The sequence below is a fragment of the Salminus brasiliensis genome, chromosome 17 (genome assembly GCF_030463535.1).
Source record: "Salminus brasiliensis chromosome 17, fSalBra1.hap2, whole genome shotgun sequence".
Taxonomy (NCBI): domain Eukaryota; kingdom Metazoa; phylum Chordata; class Actinopteri; order Characiformes; family Bryconidae; genus Salminus; species Salminus brasiliensis.
The window spans coordinates 12,768,217-12,789,791 of NC_132894.1; the positions used below are offsets into that span (position 1 = coordinate 12,768,217).

Consider the following 21,575-nt stretch of genomic DNA (forward strand, 5'->3'; position numbering starts at 1 on the left):
TCGGCGAAAGAAGATGTAAACAAACGCATGTCAGATTTTATATTAAAATATTAAAGGTGTTTAGATATAATGTATGAATTCAATCATATTTAGACAGTATAATCTATCTGTGTATTTAAAGACAATCCCGCTGAAACGTCCTTGATAGGTCGCCCTGTGAAGCTATGTGGCTGTCTCGCCTCCACGTTGCTCTTCTGAACGCCCACCTTTCCTGTGGCTGAAGGGTTGGGTCAGAGCTTACTAAAAGAGATCAAGGGGGGCGACGATTTTCTCCTCGGCATCAGCATCAGGTAGGTCTGTTTACTTATGGCTTAAAAACGTATATTTAGGGTCTCCGTGAAAGAGGGGGAGGTTTCGTTTTGGTCACGTCGACTCTTTGATTCTTGCTAACACGCAAGAACTTGAAAGGGGCTTTTGGGCGACAGTCTGTCTGTACTCGTGAGGGAGACCTGAGATACATGAGACAGCTAGGTGGGGGGAATTCGCAGAGGGGAAAAGCTCTGTTGTGGTGTGTGTTTGTTTTCTAGAGTAGATCTAAGTTGTCCACTACCCTGTATGGTCTTTCTGCTTGATTGTAGCGCTAATGTGGGGGTTTAGAACACGCTGCATCGTACGGCATTTTTTTCGCGGAAATGTGAAGTTTTGAATGAAGTCCAAAGCTTGTCGGTATAACCCCGCCTTAGCAGCGCTCTGATTGGCTGATGGGCTGAGTCGCTCACTGTCGCCCCTGCAGGTGTTCCGTGTGAGCAGCTCGAGGTTTTCTCGGTGTGTCTCCATCTAGGCGAGGAGAAAGTGAAGGACGAGCAGGTGAGTGAAAGCCGTCTTGTCAGCCACTCATTTTTTGTACCTAATCTTTTAGTCAGATCTTCATACTTTGTCTTTTTGACGCCGTAAAGGCTGAAAGGGTAATGCGTTATAAGTTTGGGTGGGCATTATGACGCTACTCTATCGTGATAAATTACGTCACAACAGCCTTTTCTGACGATCATATCGTATCATCAGTGGTTCGAGAGCTGTAGGACTGCAGGTATCATATAAAATGTAAATATAATTTTTTTAAATGTAGCATTAGTGTTTCCCAATTTGTTCGCAAACCTCAGGAAATATTGTGATAGATGTGGTAATGCAGATAGTCTTGAAGTATTGTGATGTCATAATCACACATCACAATACTTATGACATTTTGCACAATCATCCTAGTTTGAGGTTCCACAAGCCCTCGTTTTGGGGTTCGAATCGCATTGCTCAAAGCAGGTCAGGCATCACTACATGTAAGTCTGTAAATGTGTTTCTATCACATCAGTAACTTGACTTTTAGTACATTTTGAGGTGCTCATGTTCCAGATAACACTGTAATTCAGCTAAGGTTCAGGACATGTCAAGGTGACTTTCCCCCATCGCAGTGTTTGAAACAGAAACGTTGAGCCTAAAGAGACAAACTTGCTGGTTGACATGTGTAGGTGAATGAGACCTATCCTGGGGCAAGTGCTGACTCTGTAAACTAGGTCTGTATATGTATGTATGTATGTATGTATAGATGTGTGTCTATGGGTGTCTGTCTTCCACCTCAACCTAAAGTGTGTCGAACTAAATTGACTTCCATAAGGACAAGGCTCTGCGCTGTTCTGAATGGTTGATGAAGTAAACCGAGAGGCCACGCTCATTAAACTTTGACCTTTTACTGACATAGTGTTTCTTGTGCAAGAGAAGCAGCATTCTGTCTTGGGGGGCAGTGAAAGGTCTTGTAATTATGGATTATGGATGAATGACATGCTTCCAGTCCTTCTCTATTCAAAGTAACTAAAGTGTAATAAATAAGAAACTTGCCGTCTGCTGATTCAGATGATGTCGACTAAAACTGCATGCTGTTTATAAGCCTAAAAAATTCCCTAAGAGAGTGGGGGAGAGGTCATTGGTTCACATTTTCACGTTCAAACATGTTTCCAATTCAGTGTTTGATTCAGTTTTTGGTATAAGTTATATATAGGCTCATAAAAATAAAATTCTGTATAAAAATGGCAATAAATAGGAAGAACCTCATCAAAAACAGGGCTTTATTGACAATACATTTTCGAATGATAATTTTTGCAATTTCCAATTTTAAGATACTCTATTTAAACACTATACCCTCCTGTTGCTAAGTTGGAGTTTACTTGAAAATATTCATTGATTGACTGAAAATGGTTGTGTCCTTTTGAGGATGTACCATGTGAGGGCAGTTTTCTGTTTCTTTTCTTCCTTGCTGGACAACCATCCAGTACAGGCATTCGTCCAGCTAGTGCGACTAAACAGAGCCACGTGATTCCAAAATCCGGCGCATAAGGACAGAAATTAGTCTGTCTAAATTGCGTTCGTGCTTGAGTAAAGGCTAAGGCGCCCTGGCAGAGAGTGTTACTGCACCAAATGACCAGATTGCTTGCTGAACTTTGATCTTGGCATCTGAAAACTATTGTGGCTCCACCCATTTAATTAAAAGACCTCTTTTATGGTGTTATTTTTCCCTAATCAGTTACAGGCCTCAAGGCTTGTTCCTTTGATTTGTAACAGCCTGAGTTGTTTATTCAGTTAACATGCCTCTCCAGGCATATTGAAGCCCATTCATTTAGGGAAAAACTACTGTGAGGGATGCTTCGTGTCTCCTCCACTTTTGGAATACGATAAACGCATGTGGAAATGACTGTGTCTGTATCAAGTCTTTAATAATTAAACAATTTAGTTGTACTTAATGCCACTCATACCTCAGGCTAGGCATTCCTGGCTCGTACAATGCCATTCCCCGAATAGTTAGATAATGACTAAACCCAGCGGTGAACTTGTCTCTTTACATGGGTTTTCTTTTTGTCTCATTTCAGAACGATGTCCTCTCAATTAGTTGACCTTGTCGTACTTTATCAGGTTGGAGATGACGCTCCCTTTCTAAATACAGGTGCCATGGAGATGCACTTTGTTCTACTGCTGCCACATGCTTCCCTTTAACAATGTAGTTCTTTCTAAACAAATAGCTGATTTCAATATTGTCGACGCTGCAGCCAGGTAAAGAGCAGGTAGGGCGGCCGTGGTCAAGCAGAGCGGTTGAGCATTACGCTGGCACACGGTGATAAAGGCCTGTTTGCATATGTTCAGCGATTAACCAACTGGCTTAAGATAATACTTTCATTTTCTGGGGCTGACTGGACACACCGGATTAGGAGAGTGTGGCGAGTGGGCTGTCCGTGAGACAGACTTGTGGCTTACTCTAACTGATCACAGCGTTTTGGAGGTTTTGATCGTTTTGTCCTGACCACAGAAATTCGTTATCACTACACTACCTTACTACACAAATGTCTTTGAAAGGGATGCTCAGCAGAGTGCACAGTGCAGTGTTGGCCTGAACGTTTCATTCGAGCCTCCGTTAGACTAAATTGGAGCGTGCCTTTGGAGTTCAATGAGCATCACACAACAGGGCTTTGTCATTGACTTCATTGTTTCCTGTGGTGGTGTTTGTGAGGGACGGTGAAGAAGAACATTTGAAATTTGAGAGCTTGCACCAAGGTCACAGCAGCTCGTTTTGTGTGTGTGTGTGTGTGTGTGTGTGTGTGTGTGTGTGTGTGTGTGTGTGTGTGTGTGTGTGTGTGTGCTTTTTGGATCAGTTGTTTTAAGCACAGAAAACCAAATATAGAAGTGGGAGGAAATAAAACAATTAAAGTAAAGGAAGCAATCATACCAGACCTATGTACATACTGTTGAAAGAACCACCTGGAAGCCCACAGGTATTTTCTCCAGAGACACTTATTTTATTTTATTTTTAAGAATAGTAACGTTACAAGAGGCAAAAAAATATTTTTAGATTATATTCCTAGTAATTTTGTGGCCGTTCCTATTGGTCCATTCATCATGCAACAGGTTGATGTGTCAATGACTGTATAGACTGACTAAATAAGCAAATGCTTGGTCAGCGTTTCACTTTGTAGTATTGGGGGGAAAAAAGGTTTGTTGACTAATTACGGTAGCGAAACCTTTGTTAGTGACATATGGAACCATCTACAAACAGTCTCCATAAGACCCCCAGGTGCCCAAATTGTTCATTAAAGGAACGATTCAGTAAATAATTCTAATGTTGCAAACTGTGAATGAAGGCGATTAGTTAGATTAGAATGGCATCGTTTAAATGATAATATGCAAACTAGCTTCAGACTACTAGCTTCAGTCCATTGTTGGCGACATTGGCATGTATGGCTAAACCTTTCCTTTAAGTTGGCAAGGCTCTATATGAAACTATTGCCTTTACTAAAGAACCATTTTTTTTGTTGTGTTGCTAAATGTGATCCATTTGGAGGATTTGCTATAGAGGACCAGACTCTGGCATCTTACTGGGACTGAGAAAAGAGGAGAGAGAGGATAAAGAGTAGCTGTTTCAGTGAGGCTACTCTTCTGGCAGCTAGAAGAGTATGAGTGTTGGATGAACCTGTCGACCAGGCCTTTTTACAAACTCAGGAATAGTGTTAACAAGAATAGCATGATGCTTCTTGTGTTTGCCCTAAAGGGAAATGCTTCACTACTTGAACCTTTGAATAGAATTAAGGGCTAACCATATATATCCGAACCTCAAGCTCATGGCCGACACGCTGAGTGACATCTTTTTCTGTCAAGCAAGTTTTTCATCCTTCTTGTGTCCAGTGGAATGTGGAAAGTTATTTACTTTATTTGAACCCCCCGTCAGGCACTTATGTAATGTTTTTAAGCTGAGATGAAGGCCAAGTACTTAGATGGAGTACACAGATAGCTGTGTTATGGACTAGCATGTGCAACTTATTTCGTCTGCTGAATGCTGAGCTCTGCTGGTTTCACTTCTATGGACCAGGGAATCCTCATTTGATGCCTATAAAGGCAGTTCAGAGCATTGTGTGTACATACATACATATACAGATATAAACTGTAATAATGTACGTAACGTAAGCTTATCATTGTAGCTTAAATCAGTAAAGAAGAAAGTGGGTTGAACTGTCAACAACTACACATTTGCATGCAATGCAGTTTCTGAACTAATCTGGGCCAAACTAAGAGATTTGCAAGAGACTAATTTACAGTGTTTGTAGCCCTGTTTACTTGCAAACCAGCATAAACACCCCCTTCATGATGCACCAAAAGTTATCTACGTATGCATTTTCCGCTGCTTATTAAAATACAGCTGCATTCGTGTTTGTTTTGGTGTCAAAAAGCTGCCCTTGCACCTGTGGTAATATTGAATAAGCCTCAAAATGTGACAAGCTAAGTGAGAAGGATTCAAATCTCCTGTGTGTAATCTGTTCAGTCAGTCTGGACTGTAGTCCGACTGTATATTCAGACTTTGCTGTTTACATGAGAATAGTTTATGTCCTACATGTTTCTCATATTTGAGTTCTGCTTAATGTTTTTGTGGTTAAAATATTTTTTACATGATTCAGCCTCTCTATTTATCCCTTTAAACAGGCTGTTCTGTATTGGGCCTTAAAAAGCACTCACAGCTGAAAGACTTCTAAGAACTGCAATGTGAGTGGGCATGGCTAAACTGTGGTAGGCTGAATAGGGGGAGATATATTAATGGGTTTCCTTTCATACATGGACTGCTTTGACAGAGTAGTGAATGGTAGAGAAAAATAGTTTGACTGTTGCTTTCAGCTGAATTATTAGATGTTGAACCCAGTTTGGATTGGATTGGATTGATTGACGTCTAAACTAAACATGTTACATGTCACTTCAGTGATAAAACTCCCTACAACAGAACAATGTTTGCATCACATGGTCACATGACAGGGCTGGGCAATTAATAGAAAATGAATCGCTACTGATATTCAGAACTTCTAATCAACATAATTTATATATATATATATATATATATATATATATATATATATATATATATATATATATTCATTCTGTTAATAAAAGTTTCTTATATTGTTTACACTTTCTTCATAGTGTGTGTTTTATGTACTATCCTCTTAAAAACATACTGCTGCGACATGGTAGCAACATGGAGGAGAACTAGGAGTTGACTAGGAGAACCTAGTCAACTGAACAACTCAAGCAGCTTATATAATCACTCATTAATCATAATCATAATGCTGTTATAATTATTTATTTCATAATTTATGTTTTATTCATAATTCCACTGTAAAGTAATCTGTGAACTGATTTTCATACTCATTCAGTTATGCACTTATTACTAAGATCTCAAGAACCATTTATCCAAGTCAAGGACCATTTAGGAACCATGGTTTAAGTGCAATTACACTTTTAACACACATCATGTCAAAAACACAGTCAGCACAACACCCCTGAACCCCATTAAAGGCTTTGATGAAAGGCCCAATGGCTACAGCAACCTCTTTTTCTGACATGAAATGGGGACATTTTTACCACAAAAGATTCCTCATGTTTTTGGCATCTTGCTGGGAATGGGAAAATGCAGATGTGTCAAGTGAGGCCTGCTCTTCAGGCAGCTAGAAGAGTATGAAAGATGTTTCAGCTAGAAGGTGAGGCAGAGAGTGAGAAAAGGGACTTTAACTCTCTCTAGCTCTCTCTCTCTATCTCTCTCCCCCTCTGCCCTCCCTCCCTCTCCCTCTCTGACTTCTTCATCCTCTGGGAGTAGAGAGACAGGTCTGACAGGCTCTGTCTATCTAAGAAACAGAACTGTTTTATTGTGCAGGTGAGTTTGTCTTTGGAAATTGAATACTTGATACCCCCCCTCCCTCCAGGCGGGGCCCTGCCCTCAGCATACTCATCCTTAACCTAACTGAAATGACCTTAGACCTTCTACCAGAAGTCAATTAGTATGGTTTTACTGAGATTATGAGCTCGGAATAACTGAAAAAATAACTGTTAATTTACACTTCTAAGTATTGTACTGTTTGTAAAAATGGATTTGTTGTACACTATATGGGTAAAAAAGTTTAAGGACACCTGCTCATTCGTAGTTTTTTTCTATAGACAAGACTATTAACCTGTTTTTGTTGGAGTCTTTAATGTCCAGGGAAGACCTTCTGCTAGGGGTCAAGGTTCTGGGGTCAAGAACAGCTACAGGAACAAAGTAGCTGAATTAATCCATTAGAAGGGGTGTCCACAAACATTTGGACATATAGGTGAACATGTTGAATGTTAAATGTGTTGAAATTCAGAGTGTTTGTTCCAGGCCGATATCAACAGAAAAGGCTCAATCAGATATCGGATGGAATGAAAAGAATGAATCTGATCTAATCCTCTAAGACATCTTGGCTGAAAGTACACACACTCTCACACTGTGTGATGTGATGTAATGTTGGTGGTGTTGAAGAACCATTTTACTCGACTACCTGAACCTGTATTTGCTGATACTAAAGATTTAATGATCACTTTTCTGAGAATACTGTGGGTATCAAGTAAATGGTCAGTTCTGGAAGGTGATGTGTTAAACGCAGAAAACATGGGCAAGCATAAGAATCCAAGCCACTTTGACCCTGTTTACATCTGGTCACGTCATGCATCTTTGAGTGAGAGGATTCTGTCTGGATAAGGGCAAGCCAATGCAACTGTAAACACTCCCACAACGCATCCAAATCTGATCACTCAAACCACTTCAGGAGGTGGTCTGAGATGCATTTGTTATATGCATTGTAAATGTAACCGCCTCTCCAAGACTCATTTGATAACCGAAACCCCTCCCTGTACAACCAAAACATCGTCAAAACAACGTCGCTTATGAGGAAGATTAGCATGGAAGTTGACGGCATGTAAAATCATGCCACCGTAGAGTTTCGAGACTGCATCCATCTCAGGATAAGGCTAAACAGATAAACAACTGGTTGCCATGTAATGACAGATATGCATATTCCGTCCCACACAGCAATCGTTTTTCAGTCTGACTAGCCAGAGACACATTCGACTACCCAGTGCGAATGTATGTGGCTTAAATCTTGTGAGGATACAATCCAGATACTGGTCTCCCAAAGTTACCAGGTGTAAACAGGGTCTTTGACAAGGGCCAATTTTTGACAGCTAGACGACTGGGTCAGATCATCTCCAAAAACTGCAGGCAGATCTTGGGAGAGGTTTTCTGGTATGCACCAAAATTGGTCCAATAAAGGACAATCAGTGAACCAGTGACAGGGCTATAGACACCGAAGTCTCATTGATGTGATCCATGAAAGCTTCACCTTCCAACTTACAGATTTACATTTACATTTACATTTACGGCATTTAGCAGACGCTCTTATCCAGAGCGACTTACAAAGTGCTTTGCTATTTACCCAAGAAAGAAACCATAGCTAGTTAGAATAGAATAATAATTCAAAGATACCTCTAAGCTTAGACATTACTAAACACAATACAATAAGGCGACCATAGTACTCTATTCGCCCAAGTACTCTCTGAAGAGGTGGGTCTTCAGTCTGCGGGACTTAAAGGACTGGACTTAAAGGATCTGCTGCTAGCGTGTTGTTGCCAGATCCCACAAGATGCCTTCAAAGATCTTGTAGAATCCATGTCTCAAATGGTCAGATCTGTTGTGGTGGCACAAAGAGGGACCTGCTAGATATTAGGCTGATGTGGTGCTAATGTTGTGGCTGATCAGTGGGTGTGTTTGTGTATGTGTAGTTAAAACATTAGAACAGATGTAGCTGAACATAAATACAGTAAAAAGTAACAAAAAACAAATAGGTCAATGGTCCGCCCTGACCTCTCTGTTCAATGACATCAGAGTAATCATTGTTGATGTAGGTAATCAAAGAATACCTGTAATACTACGTGCAGTAATAATAGGATGCATCATGACTTCTGTCATGCGTAACAGGATTGGTATTTTAATCTTGTGTTCTCATTCAGGCTTCGCAGTTGGCCAAGATGGTTTGTGGATCGCTGGTGGTTGTTTCTGGTCTACTGCTTGCATGTTATTATGGTCAGTTTAGAAAAACTGCTAACTGACTAAGGCCTGGTCAGCATTACGTTTCGAAGACTTGGTGTGTTTAGAGGAGTGTCATTCTAGATAGTGGCTTTGTGTTCAACAGGCGTGTTTCTGCGACCCCCCCTCACTCCCAAACCACCACCCCCACCACCCAAGCCGGCTGGTGTAGAACAATAGGCCACTTCACAGTAACAGTGTGGCTACTGATTTCTTGCCCTCAGCTGGTGAATAATACTATGGGTGCAGGCCGGGGGTAAAGCTGTGGGCCAGGCCGTGTTCCTCAGCTCACCTCTAGGGTCGTGGGGGAGGGGCGGACTCCCTATCCCCACCCCCACTTCAACATACACATACAGGCTGTTTTATGGATTGTACAGGCATATATGGCATAGGATAGTGTTGAATATGTTAAGCAAATTTGAATGCCTCTGGTTTTACAGTATTCGCATTCAGACAGCAATTTTGTGTTTTCCCAAAAAAGGGGTCACTCAAGAGAAATGTCTTTCTGATTGCTTTGCCAAAATTTGCCATGACATTGTTTTAAGAAAACGAGAAGATGTCCAACAGCACTTGAATCTGGTTTTACATAAAATATTCATCTGACATTTCACCCTGTGTTAGTCTGTATAAAATATAGTGTTTATTAATGCAAAATGGTATAGTGTAACCGTGTATATGGTCATAGTGAAATTATTGAACTGGGTAAAGTTATTCTCTAGCAAACATTATAGTCTGTAAAAATAAATAAGGATGAAAACAGTGGGGCTTCTATAGCAGATCCTAGACATACCTCAAAATCCACAGTGGACTACCTCAGGAGGCCCAAGCTGAAGGATTTCCCATGGCCCTCACATTTCCCAGATCTGAATATTGATGAACATTTGGGTGCAGAGCTCAAAAGCGCAGTGCACGGTGATGGACGACTGAAGAACATCACAGAACTAGAAACCTTTTGCACGGAAGAATGGCCGGAAGTCCCTCAAACAAGAACTGAAAGAACATTTACAAACAGCGTCTACAAGCTGTGATCCTTGCCAAAGGGCGTGTTACCAAGTACTGAACATGCAGGGAGATCTTACATTTTAGGCACTTCCTTTTTGTTATTTTGAAACCTGAGGAAATGCTGCGTCTTTTGCTTGGTAGCTATTTACAGTAGCAGACGTTTTGACCAGGGATGCCCATACATCTATATGCTGCTGTATATCAGTAGCCATGCTTTCAATGATTGTCAGTGTTATGCCTTCAGAAAGCCTGTCCGTGTAGGCTATGGAAACCGAAAGCGTTGGTAACACCATGCTTGTAATTTGTGCAAAAGTCAAAGGAAGCATTGCTAACGGACTACTTCTACTTTAAGTTGATTGGTCCATCTTCTAGTTCCACTTCTGTCATCATTCTGTGAAAGAATTGAAAAGTGTCCCCACTCCACCACTCCCGTCCCTGGTGAAAACTACGCCTATGCCTGAGTAAGACTAGACGTTTTGACCGGGGGGAAAAGAGGCGGTGCTTTTTGGAAGTGCAAGAACTCCCTTTTTTTCCCCTGTGCCCTAGCCGTCAGCCTCCAAGCAGCCACTTGTGTGGTAGAAGTTCTTCCTGCTCTAGCACTCACTCGTTTACACTTGGTGCGCGCGCACGCATGCACACACATGCTCACACACAGCTCCTTTTTCCTCTCTCCCTCTCTCGATCTCGCTCACAATCTGTCCGTGAGCCAGTTATTCATCCACTGGGTGAGTCAGGGTGGGAGGAGACTGAGGCCAGCTGTACCAGTCACCCAGCCGATCTCTCACTCCTCTCTCTCTCTCTCTCTCTCTCTCTCTCTCTCTCTCTCTCTCTCTCTCTCTCTCTCCGTTTCTCCCTCTGCTGTTCCTCCTCTCTCTCTCTTTCTTCCACAGTCTCTCTGCTACTCTCCAGGCCTCATTTTTCATCTGATTCGGGAGAGCAGGACTTGTTTTGGCACGCTGGCGCTCGGTAGCAGTCTCTGAAAGGGGGAAAAAAGGGGAAGTTGACCTGAAGGTGAGTGGAACTTTTTTTAACCACCCTTCAGACATTTACAGAAGGCCTGTTCAGGTGTGCAAGACCCTGCCCTCATCATGCGTCCAAACTTTTATCTTCCCTTATAATGTGTTGTAATCCGAGTAGTTCACATAGTTGCCGGGTGATGGCTGTGTTTGTTCTTAATCAGTTAGATTGCCTTTCTTACAGTCACGCCCCATTAACAGACGTAGGTCCGTGTGTTTGCCTAATAGCCTCGGTGGCTCGAATCTCTGGGATACTCTCCGCTCCCTCTGTTCATCATTAACTCTAAACCGTGGCCCGTTTTTTCCACTGCATGATTCATTGACAGGATGCCTGTTCCTGCAGCTAGCTCGCAGCCTCACCCTTCACTCTGGGCTTTTGCTGAAGCGGCGCCACGCTAGGCGGCCTTAGTTTGAACTTAAAACAGCTGAAGTTGTGCAGCTCGGTAAGCGTTCAGCCGGATGACCCTTGTGTTGTGGTTTGGCTCATGTGACTAAGGTTAGCAAACAGTCTGTACTATTATTATTATTTTTTGGATTCTTTTCATGTTGTGCCCTGATGGACCACAATCACATGACCGCTATTCACAGAGCAGGGTGGTTCCGCAATCTCCATTGGCAACCATGTCATTTCACGCCTGCCGGTGAAGTCAAGCACGCTGAGTTTAAAGGGACGAAAGCTATTGGTCAGTGCTTTGGGCTCCTACTTTGGACAGTTTTTGAAGGTTTGTCCTTCTTGTGTTCTTGTTCTTTCTAATCCAGCTGGCCTGGAAAAAAAAACTGGAAAACGTTCTAAAGCCGGCTGGAATTTGATTACTGTGAAATTTCCACTTGGTAAAGCTTGTCATTTTTTTGTTTGTGACGATTATGAAGGAATAGTGCTCTCTGTTCCTTTAAAGCTGCTACAAAGGGTTCTTTGAGTGATGCCATAGAAGAACCACTCCTGATTCCAAAAAGAACCAAGTTTGTAGGTTATTTACCGGCGTACAGGTTCTTCACACTTGCATGTTTCTTCTTTGGCATTGCTCAAAGAACCCTTTGTAGCACCTTTTTTTTTTTTTTTTTAAGTGTGTGCTAGACCTGGCTTTATTCGGAGTCGCTGTGTAAACACTGGTGTGTAGCAAATGTTACATCAGTTATCCAGGGAGTAGATGTACTGCAGATTATACAAGGAGACGTTTATGCTGCAATCACCTACTTGTGGCAGATTAGGGCTCTACCAAAGGATTTTTGGGGCTGTAGATGGGTGTGTACACTTCTCCTTCTGTTCTCTGAGAACTTGTTTTAGCATATCCAGTCGCCCTGTCTGGTTTTGAGGGGCCGAGAGGCCTTTTCTGAGTCTTGTGGGAAAGGACTTAGCCTGTGGCTTTGTGGGCAAATGTCAACCCCACCAAACCCCCCCACCCAAAATCCATAAAAGCCATATGTAAAGTTCAGTGAGTGTAGGAAAAGTTAAAACACCAAAGCTGAATGATCAGTTACATAGCTGAACTGCTCTACACTCATTTTAAATGTTTACACGTTAGTGTAGTTCCCTCTAATCAGAGACATGTGACAATGTGCACTGGTGGTTAACTGACGAGAGAAGCTGGAACCTGAGGGGAGTGGTTGATAAATTAGGCTAGCTAGTGATAATCAGGTCTCAGAAGAAGTCTCAGAAAAAGTGTAGCAGCATTGTGAACTTCTAAATAACAACCCTAGAAAATAAAATACACTGTTTAAACTTTTATTTTTTTTTAACACTGTATGCAAGAATATATTTATTATTCAACAGCATTAAACATGATAAACAACTTGAAATGGATTAGGGAAACAGCTAGGTTGCCGTTCTGCAATTTTCTGGGCACATTTTCTATACATATAAAGCCAGCAAAAATGTATTTACAAGGCTAATTTAAGGATAAGTTTAAAAAAATACATAAAGAAATACATATGTGCCGCCTGTGTCATTATTCTCATAAATCCATGAAGTAGCCCCACTTTGTATGTCAGCAATTCAAGTAAGCCACAAGTCAAGTCTTGCATTATATTCTACGCATTCTAGTGCATTTGGCTGTTAATGTGGTCATGATGTAGAGTTGCGCCGGTGGTGGGCCTGGGAAAACCTCTGAACCACATGTAGAGTCACTCCGGCATCAGGCTGTGGAAACCTCCAAGCAAAATTGTAGAACTGCTCTGGTGAAAGGCCATGGAAAGGCTGCAATGTCACATTGAAAGCAGGGTCATGGAAACATCCAAGCCACAAAGTATAATTATTTCAGCGGTGGGCCAAGGAAGCTACAGCTGCAATATGGAAACACTACGGCAGGAAATGTTAGAGCCATGTTGAAAGACCACCTCTTCTTCTCTCCACCCCACTGGTGTCAGAGCAGATCTTTCTATGATATTTTTGTGCTGTATTGTGATATTACATTTGCCATACTGCCTACCGTTAGGTAGATGGAAATAGCTTGACTAAACCTTCAACACAACCTTTGAAACTGTATTGCTGGCAGGACTTGACCTCGTCCTTGAAGACAGTGTCCACGCCCTGACAGAATTTTAGAGCACAGCTTTCTGTGACGTTTCTTCTAAGAACACAATGCTACCGCGATATACTTCATGACCCGAGGGTGTCCGATTAGGTCCGATGAGGGCAGGTGTGTATACACAATACACGTGACTGTCTACGTATGTGCTGGAGATACCTGCATAAGTGTTAAGATTGGAGGCACCTGCTGATTCCAGCCATTCCAGCAGGATCTTAAATGCCACTCGTGCAGAACAATCTAGGGAACTTCGGCAGACCAGCACAGTGAGTGAACCGGTTTGTTTAGATGAGATGGGCCGTTAAGATGATATGATGTAAGTTAGAGTTGGGCTACACTTTAACAATTAGTTGTTGGTTAGGGTTTGGAAGTATGATGTTATAATGGTAAGTTACTACCAGTATCTCACCATCCCAAAAAACGACAAAATTAAAAAGCCTGCCCCAAGACAAAGTGAATATAAAATAATTGTTAATAAACACTTATTGCATATGAATCAAATTACTTATTTGTTTATTTTTGTTGTTATTGTACATGATTGAGGGAATTTGCTACCTGTGTTTCAGATGCATTATTATATTATAGTTTGCTCTCTGAGCTGGTAACACCTGGTTCCCCAGCTTTTCCATCTTTCCTTGTTTTTCCTTGTTGTTTAAGTGGTATCACCAGGAATTTGACTGATTTTTGAAGTTTCGGCATAATTAAATCATCATAATAACCAATATGGCAACTAGGATAAACACACCCTTAGCCCAGTCATCTGGAGATTACTGGTTTGATCCCCAGTGATGCCACAGCATTTCTTGTCTGGGCTTCCCAGAGAGCATAATTTGCTTTGCTCCCTCTCAAAACACTTTGTCTCAAACCCAGACAGTGTTTCCATTAGTTAGGCAGTAAACATTATCCTCCTGTGTGTTTAGCTGTTCAATGGCTTTGTGTTGGTGGTAGTTTAAATAGACATTGTGGCCCAAGAATGCTGGCTGCATGTGACTCTAAAGAAGCACATGCTAGCCTTCACCCTCCCAGCACTGGTAGCATCATGTGGTAGGGGGATATGACCAAAGTCGGGTGGGGGATTTGGAGCGTTTTAATGAGTAACCACTCTGGATGTACAACAAAAACAACAGAACTGTTTATTGTGGTGGTGATGTGAACCAGACATCTGAAGAGTTTAATGCTTGCAAACACTCACAATAAAGTTACAGGTTCAGTGGTTCTGAATGCTCAGTCTGAGGCATTGTTTTTACAATACTCCTGCAGGAAGGTTTTGGTCTCAATGTATTTTTAGGCGCACATGTCAGTGAGATACATGAAGGGTACTCAAAGAAAGTAGTACATTTTATTTTAGCATTTTAGCATTACATCTAACACATATAGAAACACACACGTATGTTCACTGGTCACTTTGGATAGAAAATAAAATGCAGATGTCAACATCTGATCTGATGTTGACATGAGTTTCACTACTATGAACCATTACAGAGCAAAGAACTGTGGAAGACTTTTTCTCACCAGTTGAATTATGCCCAATAAAAAACAACAACCCGAAATTTCCTTGAAGATGAAGATGTAGGGCTGGGCAATATGACCGTGTTTCTCAGTATCTTGGTCTATTGCAGCTCATTATACATTATCTGAGCATAATGTAGATTTTGCCGCTACCTATAGAGGTTTAATTAAACTTACTGCAATTCAGTGTGTAAACTTCATTCATAAACATCATTTTTGCTTGTGATTTTTAAGTGTTTTGTTGTATGTGCTATTGTGCTATTAATGGTCCAATTGATAATTGGATTTTTTACAGTATTGTGATCTTGTATTTGCCACCATATATGGTGATGTGTTGTTTTTATGCAATGTACAAAAGACAATTGCAATATATTGAATCGTAACTCCTGTATTTTGATGCATATCATATCGCCAGGCTCTTGCCAATACACAGCCCTCGAAGGAAATGGCTTGAGTAAACCTTAAACACGTCCTTTGAAATCCTATTACTGGCGTAACTTGACCTCATCCTCAAGTCAGCGCCCACGCCCTGCTGGAGTAACCACACTGATATTTAGCCCTTCCTGAATCTTCGACTTGTAAGCGTCGTAGAAGCAAACTAGACTGTTGGAGAAAGAAAATGGCTCAAAAAAAGTGGAAGAAGGAGAAGGATCTGATATCTGTAGCACAAAAGATGATCAGTTATGTGAATGGAGGCGTGAAGGCTGGCTAGTAGAAAGCTGCTGGTGATGTGGGAGGCTGTGGTATGTGACTCTACGTCGTATCGCACCCTCGTCTTTTTCTCTGCCATGACATCTGCTGCGAATCTGCGTTTGTGCCTCTGCGGACTCCAGTCCCCAGAGTGCCAGGACGGAATTCTTTTCTTTTAATACTGATTACATTCCAGCTTTCGCTCCATGTTGTGCCTTCCTTCGGCCACACCTGCACCTCTCCCCTGTTTGCCAAAACCATGGCAGTGACTCAGAGAAGGCGATAAGAACAAGCCCTCTTATACAGTCCTGATTACACTGTACTTTAAGCTTCGTCAAAGACTCATTCTTGCCTAATGGAACTTATAACCAGAGAAAAAGCTGGTTTTGTGATTTGTACAGCACTAAAGGTTAGAGCAACACACTCGAACTGTGTTGTGTATGTTGTATGTGTGTGTTTTTTTTTGTTTTTTTTTTCCCTCCGCTCCCAGCTGTAGCTCCTCCCTGTCAGCATCAGGCCATGTCTGCCGAGAGGAAGAAAGGAAGGGATGTTGTTTAGAGGGAGGAGGGAAATGGGAGAGGGAGAGAAAGGGCAGGCAGAGTCACTAGTTAACCTCATGAGGCAGGCGTATCACATGTCTGCAGCATGCAGGTCATTACGATGATCATTCACACTGGCTCCAGTCTCTGATTCTTTTTTTTCCCCTTTCACAGGAGGCTGTTCTCTGTTTTAAAAGCCCAAAAGTCCTTCAAGGGTCTACTGTAATTAAGTGTAATTATTTACACCATGTGCAGACATGAAAATCTGTTGCTTAAAATGGACTTTAAAAGCTTCCTGTTTTTTTTTTTTTTGTTGTTGTTGTTGTTCACAGGTTTCTTTTATTCTTGCTTTAAGAAGTCCAGTAGTTGGTGATCATGTTGGAGACTGTCACAGACCGAGTGCTGGAGGTGTACAATAAACTTCTGGAATGGAGAGGTATGTGCTCAATAAAATCAGCTTCCAGGGTGTTGCTTCACAAAGCAGCCCTTCTAACACACCTGTTAAACCCCAGTGTCAGAGGTTATCTGTAGGAATGATCTTAAGCTCTTCTCCTGTTTGACAGTTTTTAAGTTGGGTTTGAGTTATTTGGTTAACTGAGAAAAATTGGGTTGTAAAATACTGTATGTACTCAAACTTCTTAAACCCCACAGAACTGCCAGTGCTTCCTCACATCAGAGTAACTCAGCCTATTTGCATTGATTTCCATGTAGTTGCTGAATGATTATTATTATATCAGAAGGGTTTCCCACATGTCCTGGAAAATCTGGAAAAAGTGGAAATTTAAAGACTACTTTTACAGTTGAGGAATCTTCTGGAAAACGAGAAGATTTGTCAAATAAGTCCTGGAAATAGTAGTGAGCTCTTGGAAAGGCTGAGATATTGAGTCACTCATATCACACATTTTAGCTACAGATGCTCTATTTATTTAAGTATTGAACAGTGTTTTGATACAAAATTGATGAGTAGGACATTTCTTAACTTCTGCATATCTCTAGCATCAGTCAGCTGTATTGTATAGTTGTCCTACAGAAGAGAGTTTCATATAGTAATGGGTGTGAAATTTGACGATATTTTATTGTATTGTGATACACAAGGATATTATCAGTGCTTAAAGAATACTGATTAACGGCAAGTTTCATTACCAACAATGTAATTAGACTGGTTTAATGAGGTGAAGAGCATTAGATCAATGTACTAATTATGGGATAGTATCTGAACAGTAGTTTTAAAGAAACTGCTGCTACTGATGTATTTTGTCTATGATTACATGTATTGCGATAAGTATATAAATATTGTGTATCCTGAACATGTCTTTAAATATTGTGATATGGTATTTTTACCATACCATACTATACCCAGCCCTAGTGTGAATCACATCTGGTAACCATGTGTGTAAAACCAGTTTATACCAAGAGGCCTTTAACAATCATGCTGTATGCATGTTGCCCTGGAAAAAGTCCTGGGGAAAAATCCTAAACAGAGTGGGAACCCTTAACAGTGTTTGAGATGTGTCTTTGGCTTGAATTCACCTATAGTTGACCTGTCCTTGTTCAGTCCCCAGGTCTATCTTTTTATGCCAACTTTTGTGAGGTTGGACATGTTCTAGCGGGGTTGGAAACGACAACAGCATCTGAAAGAACCCCACAACCAATCTATTTTAACAGTGTGACCTTTCACACACATACAGTGTGAAGTGTAAATATTATATTCCATGCGTAAATATTGTGACACAAACGAAGCTGTGTGCTGTAATTTGCTTTTAAGCTAATTAAGATTATTATTATTTTTGTCCAAACTCTCATTTATGGGCAAAGCATGGATGATCAATTTCAATGTAGGTCTTCCACAATAACTCCTATTCAGGACTAGTCCAGCTATATTTAAATCAGGAAGTTTGCTCTCTTTAAGGATTACTAACTCTCTCTTGTGGTTTGGTGTGTGTTTCCATCTCAGACCCACGGCTATTTGGATACCCATTGATGGAGAGTCCGGTCAACATGACTGCTATTCTGGTCGCCTATGTCTTCTTCGTACTGTATGCAGGCCCTCGGATAATGGCCAACCGTAAACCCTTCCAGCTGAAAGGGCCAATGATTGTCTACAACTTTTCCTTGGTGTTTCTGTCTAGCTTCATTGTGTATGAGGTGAGAGCTTTTGGACACTATGTTCATGTGCATATATATAGGCCGCTTGTAGGGCCAGTACTGGTAATACGCTGGTTCATTCTCCTGTAAAGTTGCCATTTTGAAGTCGACCATGATGAGACGCTCCTATGTATAGGAACCTTCCAGGAATACAAGTAGCTTGATATACTTACTTGCATAAATACTCTTGTTCTCTAAAACCAAGCGTTTTACAGAAAAGCTTTTAACAAATTATCCTCTTGAATGACTCTTGCCTTTTCTATGTTTGTTTTCCAGTTCTTGATGTCAGGGTGGCTTACAGGGTATACATGGAGATGTGACCCAGTCGATTACTCTGACAGTCCTCAAGGACTGAGGGTAAGTTTAGACCTAAACATTTGTGCTGGTGATCAATACAGCCACACATGATGCTGAGCTGTTTGCAATACATGGCAATGCTAAAATGCAGTGTATTTAAGAAACCTTTTTTTTTTTGTAGATGGTCAGAGTGGCCTGGTTGTTCCTCTTCTCAAAGTTCATTGAACTCATGGATACGGTAAGATCGATGTTCTTTAATTCTTATAAATGGCATTTCATTCTCTGTGTGAGTAACTGATATTTGATTGAAAGCATTTGGTGTTTGTTTAGGTGTTTTTTGTGCTGCGTAAGAAACACAGTCAGATTACATTCCTGCACATCTTCCACCATTCGTTTATGCCCTGGACCTGGTGGTGGGGTGTCAGCTTTGCTCCTGGTGAGTGTTTCGGGATGGGAATGTATGCTGTCAGTACTGTTTTGTTGACCCCATGCTCTGTTCCCTACTGTAACACACCTGACTCAGCCCAGGAGAAGTGTGTTAATTAGTTAGTGATTTTAATCAAGCTTGCTGGATGGCAGAAAGCACAGAAACCAAAATGTGAGATTCCCAGAAGTAGGATTGCAGACCCCTGTTCTGGTGTATACCAGAAAATATCCATTTTATTTTGACAATCTCTTTGCTCTTACAGTAGTAAATCGAAAGATGCATAACCTACTGATTTGTGTTTGCAGGTGGAATGGGATCGTTCCATGCCATGGTAAACTCTGTGGTCCACGTTATCATGTACTTCTACTATGGCCTCTCTGCTGCAGGACCCCGATTCCAGAAGTACCTCTGGTGGAAGAAATACATGACAGCCATCCAACTGGTAAATTTATTAACAGAGTTAATCACATCACCGTATGCGAAAAAAGGACTTTGTCCTCCTGGGTTTGGAATTTATGACCCCTGGTCTCAGAATGACCTTCAATAAATGCTATTACGTATAATGCACTATAAAGCAGTGTTTGACAACCCTGGCCAGCCCTAGAGCTTTTCTTGCTTTAACACACACAGTTTAACTGAATAATGGGCTGTTGATGGGCAAATTAGATGTATGAGGTGTGTTGGGAGCAGGGGTAACACTAAAAAGTGTAGGTCAGTGGGTCTCTGGGACCAGGGTTGAGAAATACAGCTATATACTACATGATAGAACTCCGAGATCTTTGGGCTGAAGTTCAGGTGGCTTTTTCTATGAGTTAGAAAGCCAGAACCCCCCTCCTTCCCCCAATCAAATGTGGAGCTAGGATTGGAAAAAGAGTTGAGTTAAAGGGAGGAGACCAGGTGATGCTGGTGTGGAAACTTTATCATGGACAGGATAGGTAGAGATGGGTATTTATAGGATGATAGATTGGGAGGAGAAGAAACTTCATGCATGTTCCTACTTTAAAATGCTTAACTCCCCCTAGCACTAGCAATGCTACTAGGAGGGTAAGGAGTTAACACGTCTCCCTTTGATACATGTGAGACCAGCCACAGCCTCTTATTAAACTGCTGCCAATGCTGCGTTGCTGGGCAGCCGGCACACTCTGTGGAAAGTGCTGGGTCCCCAGCTCCACCGCACCGGGTAACAGATGTCTATGCCGGCCAACATCGCTTAACAGTGACGAGGGGAGATATCGCCATTCCCTTGGAGAGAGCGTGGCCAATTTTGCTGTCTTAGACTCTTAGGCCGCTGATGGCCAAGTGGCATGGTTCAGGATTTAAACTCCCCCCCCCCAGGCCATCCCAGTGGCAGTGCATTAGACCGGAGCCTAAATTCAGTTATTTGATAACTCCACTTTAATCAGAGACAGTGAGACATATCCAGTATCTTCAGATGCCGTTTTGCAGTTTCTGCAGTAGCCTCTACACAGCTTTGGTACATGAGCGCAAAAACCAAAACTCAAAGTAAAGATCATCTGACTTTAGCCTGCATTCGAGGTCTTACGTTGAACTGGTTTGTGTCTCCTGTTTCTCCAGACCCAGTTCGTGTTGGTGTCCCTTCATGCTACACAGTATTACTTCTTGAGCAGCTGTGGTTATCAGATGCCTCTCTTTATCCACCTGATTTGGATGTACGGCACCTTCTTCTTCATCCTCTTCTCCAATTTCTGGTACCAGGCCTACGTCAAGGGCAAGAGGCTGCCAAAGAACGCCGAACAGCTAAGTCTGAATGGCAAGGCCAACGGTGTTGCGTCCAATGGTGCTATCGCCAACAGTGCTTCGGTAGTTTCAAATGGCAATGGTGTCCACCATGAGAATGGCTTGACCAATGGGAGGAAGCACCATGAGAACGGAACCACCCACAGTGGGAAGATGAAGAAAGCCTAGATGGGCAAGAGAAGAACATCCAAAACGCATGACCACGAGTGCCTGCACAAAACGCCATGGATTCCAAAGAGTGTTTTGGGACTGTTTTTCTCACTGTGTATTATTTGTTTTTCCCCTTTTTGTTGTAGTTTTAATAATGCACAAATACATGGGGAGATGAATGAGTCTGGGATCCCTGTTTATATGTTTTTTTTTTGTTTAATTCTTAATCTAAAGAAAATAAATACTGAGCACAATATATGAAGAGAAGAGCAGAGATGAATTTTCTTCACTGATGTTTCTCACCTTGTCACGAGCAGAGTGAATGCACTCCCTACTCCCATCCTCACTCAGACTCCCCAATGACAAACAGCACTGTACAGTTCCTCTAAGTCAAACTGAGCTCCCCACTGTAAATACTGTAGGTTTACTGTCAAAAAACTAATGAAATTGATACTATAGGGTTCTAAATTTTTGTTACTTAAGTGACTTGAACTTCAAATAAATTCCATTTTCAAATGGGACCATATGATGAATATTTGTTTCGCGTTTCTTGAGTATGTTTCCATAATTGCATCACGTCTGAAAGGGCTGCTTTCTCCACAGTTCCGCAGCGTTACCCTGATG

The 21,575-nt window shown here is 41.6% G+C and overlaps 1 protein-coding gene across 8 annotated transcripts; it reads left to right on the top strand.

The window, feature by feature from the left end:
• Window positions 1–234: 234 nt before the first annotated feature.
• Window positions 235–21,484, top strand: elovl1b (ELOVL fatty acid elongase 1b). 8 transcript variants are annotated; one of them, XM_072661058.1, is made up of 10 exons: window positions 236–290; window positions 734–807; window positions 10,786–10,906; window positions 16,507–16,610; window positions 18,129–18,319; window positions 18,596–18,676; window positions 18,798–18,854; window positions 18,947–19,052; window positions 19,349–19,485; window positions 20,619–21,484. In XM_072661058.1, exons 4-10 carry the CDS (start codon window positions 16,550–16,552, stop codon window positions 20,967–20,969), a joined length of 984 nt encoding a protein of 327 aa, XP_072517159.1. In that variant the 5' UTR covers window positions 236–290; window positions 734–807; window positions 10,786–10,906; window positions 16,507–16,549; the 3' UTR covers window positions 20,970–21,484. The 8 variants fall into 8 exon arrangements, with proteins under 8 accessions (XP_072517162.1, XP_072517164.1, XP_072517159.1 ...); XM_072661061.1 differs by lacking the exon at window positions 10,786–10,906 and having other exon boundaries at window positions 235–290; XM_072661063.1 differs by lacking the exon at window positions 10,786–10,906 and having other exon boundaries at window positions 235–290; window positions 16,530–16,610.
• The last annotated feature ends 91 nt before the right edge of the window (window positions 21,485–21,575 follow it).